General features: G+C 37.5%; 1 protein-coding gene across 1 annotated transcript in view; it reads right to left on the minus strand.

Annotated features, from left to right (window-relative positions):
- Positions 1 to 12,989, minus strand: part of HAPLN1 (hyaluronan and proteoglycan link protein 1) — a 69,299-nt gene that overhangs the window by 17,019 nt on the left and 39,291 nt on the right. Inside the window, exon 2 of the mRNA XM_059919381.1 lies at positions 12,800 to 12,925. Coding sequence (XP_059775364.1) covers positions 12,800 to 12,899 — 100 coding nt within the window. The 5' untranslated portion in view covers positions 12,900 to 12,925. The remainder of the gene's footprint in view (positions 1 to 12,799; positions 12,926 to 12,989) is intronic.

The raw sequence follows: 12,989 nt of genomic DNA on the forward strand, positions 1-12,989 counted from the left end.
TTTTGGCCTCACAGGCTACAGGAACATACTCCTCCCAACACCCCTCCGCCCTCTGCCGGGGCCTACCTGCTGTCTAAGCACTGTATAGTCATCGTGCCCTGCTAGTTCCTATCAATCTACAGCTGAACCACATTACCTAGAATTGTGTTTTCAGTTTCCTTAAAGGGCATGTGACCTGCATGATCTGATGTGCTGTGCTGCGGAGCATTCCCTTAGGTATTGACCACATCCGTCTTCCTTCCTGTGTGGTCAGACCACTCAGGATGGCTGTTCTCTTACTTTCTGTACATCCCCTGCTCGACCAGTGCCTGCTTCACCTACTCCCTACTCTCATGACTGACCTTCCTACACAGTTGCCCCAGGCCCCAGCTAATGATTATTCTAGCTTTAGATCAGAACGTCTCCACCAGGATAGCTTCTCAAAGGGGAGGTGAGGGGTGAGCTCCTCTTCTGGTTTCCCTGGTAACTGATGAACCAACCTGACATCAATTCCCCCTATAAATGGTAGCCTCCCCTCCCCCTGGGGAGCTAAGACTGCAGCCAGGTCCTGCCTGCCCTCTGCCACACACAGTGGGGTGTCGCTCCAGGACCTTGCTGCAGACGTGTAAGCTCCCCAATCCATTAAACTGTTGATGTCTCTGTTGCTGACTCCGGGCTCTTTCTTCAGTCTTGAAGCTGGGCAGGTACAGGGCTTGTAGGCCTGTGGGGTGCAGCCCAACACTCGCCTTAGAGCTAAATTGATCCTGTGATGGGAGACAGCCCAACACCAACATATAGTGTTGTTTCGGGTGATGTGGATCATGAATGTGTACCATGTTATTATATCTAAGTTTCATAGTAAAAAATAAGGATAAGTGCTATCACTATTTTAGAGCCTGAAGGTTTTTTCAGGGACAGTGGAAATTTTTCTCCCCAAAGGATACTTTAGACAGATCTTTGCCATATAAAAGGTGAGCTTCTTTGCTGGAAATGGGCATCAAGAGCCTCCAAGTAGTTCTAGGGGAACTACTATTGAACATAGTTCAAAAATCTGTGTTCTGAGACGTAAACCTGAAACTGGGTTACTATCTTGAAAAATATTGTCTCTTTTTAATTCCTTTTTCTTCATCTTTTTCAACCAGGAAGAAGTAACGTGTGAGGAGGGTGTTTAGCTCTGTTCTATTAAATTCTTTGTGGCTTTTGTCTTTCCACATTCATTATTGTTTCATCTATTTTCTCAGCAGCTGTAGTTTATTGGTTAAGCATAGGGACTGTGCCTCTTACGTGGTGTCACCTAACCTTTATGTGCCCAGTTTTCTCATCAGGAAAATGGAGTTAAGCCACCTTCCTTGCAGGGTTCTTGGGAGGGTTAAAGGAGGTGATACGCTGAGAGCTTAGCCTAGTGCCTGGCACCCTGAGTGCCCAGTAAATGTTGGCTGTTACTAACAAACATTTCCTGAGTGTCCAAAGTGTGCCAGGTATGCAAACCAGCTTCTTCTTCTTTCCTATGCTCTTTCAGAAGACAGTTCCTAGAAAGTACTGATTCCTGAAAACTCGCATCTCATCAACTGATCATGAGTCTCCTAATCTAGTGGTTCTTAATAGAACAGGAGCTCATTTCAGGACCACCACCTTAAAGCCTTTTCAAAAAAAACCGCTGTATCTAATCCGGCTTCTTCCTGCTTCCTCCTCAGTTTCCTTGGGGGTTCCAGAAAGTCTTCGTTTGGGGGTAGAGGTGGAAAGTGTGTCCTGGTAGCTGTCCCCCCACCTTGTTCCTTGAACTGCTCTTCAGAATCACTATGGTGGCCTGAGGAAAAGTTTCTCCAAGGCTTGAGACCAAATCTTTTTTTTAATAGTGATTTGATTTCTTCTGGAACATAATTATATCAGTTGAATGGAATAAAATGGGAGCCGTTTGTACCCACTGCTTCACTCAGAAGTTTCTCAGAGAAGGCTTAGATGGAGGCTGTATGGTTCCTGGTGGGTCAGGAGCAGAGCAATCAGCCTGCCTGAGTTTGAATCTCAGCTTTACCACTCAACAGCCATACGACCTGGGGCAAGCTACAGACCCTCTCTCAGCTTCAGTGAGGGTAACCACCTTTACACAGTGCGGTGGTGAGGGCTAAAAGAGATGACCTAGGTAATGAAGTTTCTATTGCGCATCACACATAGTAAGTGGTTTTAAATGTTAATATTAATTTATCAGTATTATTGCCATTGGTAAGTCCAATATAACTGGTCCCAAAACTTGAGACGGTCATACTAGCTTTGTCAACTCGGAGTTGTCTGCTCTTGCTAATAATTTTCAGAATTTAGATGTATGCATGTTATCGAAGATTTATGGGTAAAGAAATAGTATTTGGTTTCTATTATTTTAGTCTTAGAAAAAAAATAGAGTTATCACAGATACAGAGAAATTAAGGAATACATTATAAGAAAATAAAATTTGAATGTTTCACTAATATAGTAAATGACAATCTTTGAAGAATCATACTTTCCAGGACTGTAGTACAGACTTCTTTCAAAGGGTGTGGAGACACTGAAACATTAGCATGAGTCATTCTTCTTCATTAGGCTGTAACTAACCACACACTCCCTAATTATTGGAAATGTGTTTTTATGTGGTAAAGGGCTCAAATCTACTTGTCTCTGCTCAGACTATTTCCACTTTGTGGTAAAACGTAAGGTCAAGTTACCCATAATTTGCAGAAAGGACACTGTTGGTTTTATACATTGGTATGGTTAGTGTCTTCACTTAGTGTGAAAGATATCAAGATAGTACTATCCAGAGTCAGTTCTGGAGGCAAAAGGGAACTTTTGATTCTTAATCAACAATCATGAATTGATAGCCTATAATGTGTCAAGTATTAAAAGTTTAGTGCTGATACAAAACGAAAGGTAAGTGGAACACAAAAGCCCAGGTGGGCAAGGCTGAGGGAGAATGAAGGGAGCACCATGGTCCTGAGAACACAGGGAGTGAAAGGCACCGCACCATTGCTGGGTGCACGCACTCCCTGCTAACGGGGAGCAGGTACTCGTTCCCACTGATGTTGTCCAATGGGAATGCAGGCTGAAAAGCAGCAGGTCTTTGGATTTTTCAACAGATGCTAGAAATACACTTTTTTTTTTTTTTTTTGGCTGCGCCTCGTGGCCTGTGGTATCCCACTTCCCCGACCAGGGATCCAACCCCTGCCCTTACGCTCTTGGCAGTGAAAGTGCAGAGTCCTAACCACTGGACCACCAGGAAATTCCCTAGAAATGCACATTTTAATGTGAATATCTCCTATTTTTAAATACTTGCAATTAATTTAGATTTTTTAAGAAAGTTACCTGGGAAAAAAAATTACCACGTATCAGTGATCAGGATTTAGACTCTGGGAAGTGAACATGTGACCTTTGTATCCTCCTTTATCCCACCTGTTGATGCTGAGGGTTTCCAAATTTCAGACCAGGGCGATCTCCTTGTCTCTGCTTGCATTTCCTCCTTCTCCAGGTGATCTCATCTAGTCCCATGGCTATAAATATTTATGTGCTGGTGATTCCAAAACTTTCTAGCAGTGTACTTTTTCCTGAGCTCTGAACTAGTAAATCCAACTACCTGCTGGTCATATATTGGATGCCAAGCAGATAACTTGAGTTCTCCTCTCCTGCCCAGACTTGTTCTTCTCCCAATCTTCCTCAATTCATTTTATGCCTCCATCATCCATCCATTTATTCAAGCCAGAATCTAGCAGGTGTGTTTGATATGCCCCTTTCCCTTAATCCCTACGTCTAGTCTATCAGCAAGTGCTGCCATCTCTACCTCATTTTTTTTTTTTTTTCCAAATTGGTTCATCTCCATCCATCTCCACTGCAACCATCGTGGTCTACACCATCATGATTTCTCACCTAAACTACCTCAAGACCCTCCTAAAGGTCTCCTCACTTTTACTCTTGACCCACCATAATCCAGTAGTCACCTAGTCTTTTGTACATGTAAATCATATTACATCATCCCCTTGCTCAAAACATTTTAGCCATTTTCAAGCACTTTTAGAATAAAATCTGAACTCTATACTCTGAACCAAATAAAAAGTACAATGGTCTCACTCATGCCTCCTCTTCCAGTCTCATCTTAAACCACACCCTCTCCACTGCCAGGCTGTAGTCCCTTTCGCTTCTTTCTGGTTTCAAAATACCATGTTTATTCCCATCTCAGAGAATTTGCACTTCCCATTCTTTCTACCTGGAATGCTCTGTCCCTGGCTTTTGATGTGACTGGCTTCTGCCCACTATTCAGAGCTCAGCCTACAGAGCCCTTCCTAATGCCCCTCTATGGGGTTCATCCTACAGCCTCCTAGGGGCTCTCTCACAAGATTTTCCCCCTTAAAAACACTTTTATATTTATTGTTTATATGTTCATTTGTTTTTATTTATTCAATTACATATGCAAGCCAAATAAATAGTTATAAGAAAAGAGGCCAAAGCTTGGTTTTGGAGCACACTTTGATTTTAATATATTATGGGTAGCCTATAAGTAACTGTTATACATCTTTTAAAATAAGATATTCCGTTTACATGGAAACATCTCTATGAAGTATTAACCACCCAATCAGCTTTGCAGTATTTTAAGCTAATTAAGACCCTTCGTTAATGATTGTGTGATAAAAAACAAGCCAAAGTGAGGACATAAAATAATCATATGTAGATTCTGGAGATTTAAAACCTTTCAGTATAATTTATGACACTTTTCAAGAGAAAATAAGAATTGTTCATAACCCACATTATTCTAAGGAAGAAAACTTTAGAATTTTCCTCTCTATTCTTGAAAAAAGCAAAAAACAGAAAAGGAAAAAACCCTTGTGTGAGTGTTCATTATTTTTTACTAGCAATATTATTGGTCACAGATAATCATAAATCCATTGTGAAAAAATGTAGCCATATAACTAAGAAAATAAAAAGTATATGTAATACATACTGTAGTTTATAAGGAAACCTGTCTTTAACTTACATGCCTTTCACCTGTTTCATCTGCGCCTTCCCTACCATTCAGTTACTCTGAGCCAAATGGACAAACGTCATTTCCAATGCTTTCCAGGAACAAGGCAAAGCAAGGAAGCAAACAAACACCACTTCAAATAGAATCCTCTAGAAGTGGAATCTCCTCACTTCAAGGATATGTTTTCAGTGGTGTTTCTATTTTAAATTTACGATCTCTCTTTAGAAACAAGAAACGACTCTCCCTTCTTTCCACCCCCTTCACCTAATCTGAACCCTTGACTGTAGTAAATGCTCCCTGTTCTAACTTGCTTTGTTAATTTTGTACTTGATGGACTATGGTCTTTCTGTGTTTTTATCCTTAATGTCCTTGTCTTGTTTGAGTGGACAGTGTGTGGAAAAGGTAGGTAGAATTCTTGTTTAACATAATATTCTTTAGTACCTTTTACAGCATAATCCTTGAGTATGTAAAAACATACTACTCAGAGCTTATACATGTGATAATTAGTTACCGAGTAAGCACTCAAGTCAAGCAACCAACGTGTTTAATTAAAACAAGATTAAAATGGCTCCAATTTGTACTGACTACTTGATAATCATTTTTGAGAACACATGTATTTAGTGCTGCTACTACATTGTAGCAATACAAAATACACAAAATGTTTTTGAAGTGATTTGTATAGAACTTTTAGATTTCTTATGCTTTCAGTGTCTTCATTTTGAAATAAAAATATTTCTGTAACAGAGATCCCCTCCCACCCCCTGGATATTTTCACTTTGATACCTCTTAATTAAATATTTTAACTTAGCACTTTGGTAGATTTTTGTACTCCAAAATACTGTCCTAAAAGAGTAGTTTCCATTTTCCATTTAAAATAAAGAGCCAAAGCAATAAAGAAATCTAACTATTCTTTCTTGGTAGCTGGGAAAGTCAGAGAAATATAGCATGTTGAAATTACTTTAACATTAAGCCATTCAGCTATAGGTCAGTGCTTTAGCTGAGTCAACACTGGTTCCAGCAAAGCTGCAACCAAAGAAAAAGGCTTCTCTATTTAATGGATTTTTCTGGGGGGAAAAAAAAAAGCTTTGGGAAAGTTTCCAAACAGTCATTGGCTTCCTGCATAATTTGCCAATTTCAGCACTCAGGATGGAACAGAGAAAGCAATGGCTGTTAGTGTGAATTTGTTGCTACCTGAAAATATTATTAAATATAGGTTTTTATACCTGGAAATATTCTAAAATTCATTGTTTTAATAGATGTATTATAGAATAACATAGAATTCAGCATTTTAGGCTACTCAACAACAAGTTTAGAAATATTCTTAAGGTGTATTTTATGGGTTTAAAAAGTGAGTATGAATACAAAATTCTAAATAGTAGGATATTTTTGTTTGGTAACTATTCTTTTCTTCATATTTCCACCTCTATATAACACTTATTTTATTGTTTCTTGTCATCTTTGTCGCCCCGATAATATTGTCATTAAGCTCATTGAGGAGATGGTTTGTTCTTCCATAGAGAATAACTCAGTATTTTGCACAAAGAAGGCCAATGTTTAGCAAATGCCCGAATGAGTAGATTATTTCAAAAGGACACACAAATGCAAAGAAGACTGGGCAATGGGCTAGCAAATGCAAAGTTGCATTTCATTCCTTGCTTTTTCTATTTATAACCGTTGTGTATGTGTGTATAAATGTATAAACTATATGTGTGTGTGTGTATCTAGTGTACCAACTATATAGTTGAGGAAAATTATTGCCATGCTTGACTTACACCTATAATTTAGAGAAACTGCTTTATTGAATGGCAGTTATCACATTTAGTAGTTCTATATTCATAGTAATGTCTGCCTTTCACTAGACCATAAGCTTGATGAAGACAAAGACCGTGAGTTTTGGTCATCATTCTATTCCCAATGCCTATTAAGGTGCTTACTGTAGATGACACATTTGTGCCCCCCCCCCAAAATTCATATGTTGAAACCTGATTCCCAGTGTGATGATATTTGGAGGTGCGGCCTTTGGAGGTGATTAGGTTATGAGGGTGGAGCCCTCATGAATGGAATTAGTGCCCTTATATAAGGAACCCAGGAGCGGTCCCTTGTCCCCTTCTGCCATGTGAGGACACAGAGAAAAGATGACCATCTCTGAACTAGGAAGCCAGCTCTCACCAGACACCAAATGTGCCAGCACCATGATCTGGGACTTCCCAGCCTCCAGAACTGAGAAATCAATTTCTATTGTTGATAAGCCACCCAGTCTATGGTATTCTGTTATAGCAGGCTGAATAAGTGTATATATATATGTGTGCAGTATTTTTACATATGTATGTATATGCCTATATACATTTTCCTTCTTCTCTTTTGGTTTTATTTATTGTATTTATATGGTGATATTCTTATTCTGATCAAATGATAAGGCTGTGTTTAAAGCAGTAGGTTCTTATTAGCATATTTGGTTTCACATCCTATAGTAAATTAAGAAGAGATTTTAGCATTAGGATGTTGCTAATTTTTATAATTTCATGATGAAATTCTCTAATATTTTATAGCTCATAATTTCTAGATAGTATTATTAACAGTGTATGCATTTAGCCAAATGCAATTTGGAAAATATAGTTGATATTCATGGATTTTGCATTTGTAGCTGCAGATAGTGTACTCTGCCTCGAAAAGAAAAAAATAAATTATAATTTAACTTTTAATAACAGACTCATGGAGTCTGAGTCCAAACAAGTTTTAAGTGGAAGAGAGAACGCTTATCTAGCTCTCCCATTAAACTTTGGCTCTGTAGATGGTTTATGATCATCCATTATTAAATTCACTTCACTCCTTTTGATCCTCTCTGCACCACCAGATCCCAAGTCTGCAGATATTACATAAGGAACACGATAGCATTGCAGTGACCAAATGTAAACCAAATACTCTTCAAAGCTTCGTGCACACATTAGGAGGATTGCTGCATCCTGCCTCTGGTGGATTCTCCTGGATTGTAAGACGCTACGTGCAGTGTGGGAGCAATAAAAAATGACCAAACAAAAATTGCTATCGAAACTCAGAATCCTCTTCCTTATGTGCTGCCTCTCATCGTACAAACCGTAAAGTTTCCTGAGATTTGGAAAGACCGACTAGGACTTGATTAGGAAAAGTTCCTAGATTTTGGTCCTGAATTTATTTAACAAATGTATTGATTACCTATACTATGTGCCCAGTATTAGTTTAGGTGACTGGGATACATCAGACAAAGATCCCTGCCCTCGTGGAGCTGCTATATGTTCTTGTGGCAGAGATGGACACAAACAATTGCATAAAAATAAGTAAAGTAGATATCCAGGACTACAGAGAAAAGGAAAAGAAGATCAGAGATAGATCGGGATGCCACAGGAGGGGAAGAGCACAGTAGTCAGGGTGCATTCATTAAGAAGGTGAAAAATGATCCCAGATTTGAAGAAGGGGGTTAGCCAAGAGAAACTGCTCCTCATCAGCCATGCAACCTGGGCCAAGCAACATTTAAGTGCTGGGTCTTGATCTGCTCATTTATACAATGGCGTATTGATCTCAATGATCTATATTAAAGTCCTTTTAAGTTCTTAAATTCTGTAAACTATGATTTACTTTATGCCAACATTACAGAATGAAAGCAGTGATCTATTAATGTACATTAGGCCCACACAATGTGTCATGTGTTGCTAAATGCCATGGATGCCACAGGATTTGAGAAGTGCTCATTATGATAGTGGTAATTTAGAAGTGTCTCATTGCACTCATTCATGTATTCAGCACATATATTAAGCACCTACTATGTGCCAGGCACTACTGTATAGCTGGAGTGTTACAAAGCTGACAGTCTGATGCTAAGCTAGGATGGAAGAGTGGTTTGGGGCACAAGAAGGGGGAATCAACCACATTGAGTGGAGAGTGTCTACTTCTGTGAGGGATTCTAGATCTACATTATTTTTGCCACCCACAGAGATGAACTTCTGACAACTCTTTCTTTAAAAAAATCTGATTGCTTTATCTTTTGAGAAAAGTGACCATAAGTTTTACTTATTATAAAGAAGGGAACTGTTTTCATCTCTAAGATTTCCTCTTATTATTCTTTTAAAAAGTTTAATGTAGCTTATTTGTGTTCACCTAATAAGTATATTAAGGGGAATATTACTTAAGTTTGGAAAGCTTCATTTTCTACACAGAAAGTAAAAGTGATCAGATAGTGTTTAATACTACTGGAGAAATTTAAAACTGGAATTAAGGAGGGCAAAGAAGGCAACTTATAAAATGTTTACTTGATTAGAACTAAGGTAGTGATATGGTTCTGCTAGCAAATGAATTTGAAAAGCATGACCTTTCCCCACCAGTATTTGTGTTCCTTTTTCTACTTAAAAATCAGTTTTCCGTGACAGTGAAGAAATAATCAACATGGCGATAACAACTATCATCTACTGGAGCTTATTGTGTTCTGGGTACTAAGCACTTTTCCATATATTATCTAATTTAATTCTCACAAAGCTTTATAGAATAACAGTGATTATACCCAATTCTATAGATGAGATAACTGAGACTTGAAGAGATTAAGTAAACTGCCCAAGGTCTAAAGCCAGTAACTGGCATTAGGGGAAAAACACCTGAACTTGTCATCAGAAGACCTGCACTTGGAATGCCAGAGGCAGGAAACACGGGATCGCTGACATGGATAAGATCGGGCGGTTACTATTCAGTATAACTATAATTGTTTTTCAGCTATTTTGGTTAATAGGCAAATGGTCATAAAATTTCTCTGCTGTCCATATAAATGTCTTCGTAAAAGTTGTATTTTAAAAAGTATATTCATCATCTCTGAACTTCTACTGGTAATTGAAAGTCTGCAAAGAGTTTTTTTTATACCAGATCCAAATATTTTAAAAATTGTGCTTTTGTGTGATTTAGTACTCCATACAAAATTCTTCCTAATGAACTCAAGTTTCAAAGGATTGAGAAGTTGTTTGACTAGGCACATCATGAAATGAGGAGTATAATCCATTAGTTGAGATTGTTATAGAGACAATGTCAACAGCAGTTATCTCTTCCTGTAGAAGTATTTGAGGAAATGACTATCCCCCACACTGTGAACAGTATATGATACAGAAGCTGATATCTTGATTGCAAATTTTTAGCAGACTCCATGGACAAGTGTAGTTTACTTTCTTGTATAACCAAGTTGATTCAATAAAAAAATTAAAGGAAGTGAATTAGTACAAGTGCAATTTTATCTAAAGCTTTTCAATAGAAACACTTTGCACAGGAATCTATACTTGCCATTTTTTCCCCTGATATTCTGACATTTTTTTTTTAAACCAGATTAAAAATTTTTTTTTGCCTATATCTCTATAGAATCTCCCACAACTAGATAAGGAGGAAGCCTTCAGAAAAAATAATTAGGTACCTCTTATGCATAAGAGTTAAGAACATATTAAAAAAGTGTTCAGCATCTTTATCAAGGCAGCCAAGGAGAATTTGAGGATTATGTGCATTATTCCCCTGGTATTATTTAAGCCTGGGAAACTTGAGTTACAAAAATAAAAAAATAATTAAAAATGAGAGATAGAAAAGGTGTTTTTGTAGTAACACAAATTTTGAATAATTTTCTGTCACTGAGAGCTCATACTGCTTATCAGTACAAATTGGGAATTTGAGATTCAGATTACTAATTTAATCATTTGATTGCAAAATTCTTATAAAATTTTATGAAGGCTTCAGCTCCCTTAAATTCCTTCTGGGCCATGTTTTTGTTTTGTTTTTGGAGGGCTGTTTGATAAATAAAAGTTTTAAATATGAGAAAATAATCCAGTATTTCAAGTAGGTAATGCAGTTTATCTGCTTTAATGATTATCTGCTGTGCTGTGGGTTTATTTTTGTGTTATAAAAGGTGACTGAAATTATGGCAGGCCATTTGGAAGTGTTTCTCTGAAGGGCTGAGAACATGAAAGTTCAATCTGAATGCTATAATAAAGTAAAAAGAAAACTTTTTGTTGGATAAAAACTAATGAGAACAGGTATTTCGAGCAATTTTTAAAAAAATTTCAACTATGGACATAGCATCATAATATTGACCCAAATCACATTTCAGTGTTAATTTCCACAAGCAAAACGTAGGCCTTGTAGTTTTTGTTTGTTTGTTTGTTTGTTTTGTAGTTTTATTACTTGAAAGCTCAAAGCAACTTTCTAAGAACATGAATTTACAATTAAAATGAAGTGGACTAGCAAGTCATTTTTTAAAAAATTGGATAGTGTAGGCAAATAATCTGGATAATTCTGATACCTTGTGTCAGCAATTCCTTTGCACTAAATTTCAACAGAGTATATGGGAATGGAAAGACTGGAGCAACAGAAGTTTTCCTTGCTGAGAAAACTTGCGTCTGACTTACAGGCTTCCTTCAGGAGTAACTTTTAAAATGTTAATATAGTTTTAAAATAATATTTTTATACTCTGCATGAAATTTAGACTAAATGATTTATACATCGATAACAGGTATCTAGTCTAGTAATGGCTTGAAACCATTGCTAAAGTTTATCCTCCATCGGATTTAAAACTGCTGTTGTTAACAATTACTAGGTATTACTGTCTGGCTGAATTGACTTCTGTGACTTGATGTTAAAAGGATGTTCTCCCTCATCAGAAATCTCTATGTGTAAATGTCTTAAGTCTCTGGGAAACAGCTTTGATTCTACTATATACAGTAAAGGAAACAGCTGAGTCAGCAGCTTGCAGAGTAAAACTTATGATTATGTAATTCCTTTTTATGGTCCAACAGTGAAAATCGTAAAGCTGTTAGAAACAAAGAGAACTGAAAGAGAAATGCCTAAAATAGCTAGACATTGTCACATTCAGAATTCTATCTGGGTAGTTGTAATACATGCAGGAAAATACTTCCAGCCAGACCTACACTATCATTTGACCTTCACAAGTCATACTTTTCAACAGTGGATGCAGTTTTCTGAGACTACACTTTTGACCTTGAAGCTATAACTTGATGTTTTATGTCTCTTAGCAAACTTATAATGTTCTGGTCCCCAAACAGAGTTCATCTAAAATTCATACCATCATATGTTTAAACTGTTAAATCCTGTCATTCTTATTTTAATTATTCAGCATACAAGGGCAAAGAGAGAAGCTCCAGCTCCTTTAGAATTATATTTTTCTTATTGCATTGAAATGCAACATTGAAAGCTAAGTCTTATGGAAAGCTAAGTCTCTTAGCCTGCTTAATGCAGGATGTCCCTCATCTGAAGCTGGGGCTGAGGAAATAGCTGCATTGTACTGCAGCCTCAAATCCTGCTACAGCTCCCAGGCTTAGGATTCAGCTGAGCTGAAAAGAAATATGCAGGGCAATACATTGGTCTATGGGAACTAAAGCTTTACCGAAGGAAATTTTAATAGGGTAAGTTACTTTTTCCTGAACCTTAGCTTGTCTGACTTTCATTTTCACGTTGTTTTTCTTAATGATGATTCTAACAAAATTACCTTACATCTCAAGTTTTACTTCCTATTTCTCCCCCCCTTTTGCCTTGCCTCTAAATAAACTTTCTACCCTCCATTCTACTTAGAAGATAGCAACTGAAAAGCCTTGAACAATTGCATCAGCTCCCTGCAGTTGGACATTCTTAAGCCAATCCACTTTAATTGTCCCTGATTCTTAACTCTACTGTAATGCAATAGCATTCAGAAGCCAGGGAGCATGTTCACCAATTCGCTGAAAGGAAAAGTCAATGCAGCAGAACTAAAATTAAGAAACACTAACCAAGCATCTCAACTCTAAGTAACTTGAAATGAATTTGACTTTCATAAGAGAAGCTGTGTTTTCTTACCTTGGATGTGAATAACTCTGTCATGATCTACAGTATAGTTGTCTGAATGATGATCGGCCCAGCAGATTGAAATCAGCACCAGAAGAAGTAGACTCTTCATCTTTGTAGCCCAAAGAATCTTCTTCACTGTGAGAGCATCACATACAAAGAGGCTTGTGAGATTTGGAACCCTTTGGAGTGTTGCACTGCA

Source organism: Balaenoptera ricei, chromosome 3 (genome assembly GCF_028023285.1).
Source record: "Balaenoptera ricei isolate mBalRic1 chromosome 3, mBalRic1.hap2, whole genome shotgun sequence".
Taxonomy (NCBI): domain Eukaryota; kingdom Metazoa; phylum Chordata; class Mammalia; order Artiodactyla; family Balaenopteridae; genus Balaenoptera; species Balaenoptera ricei.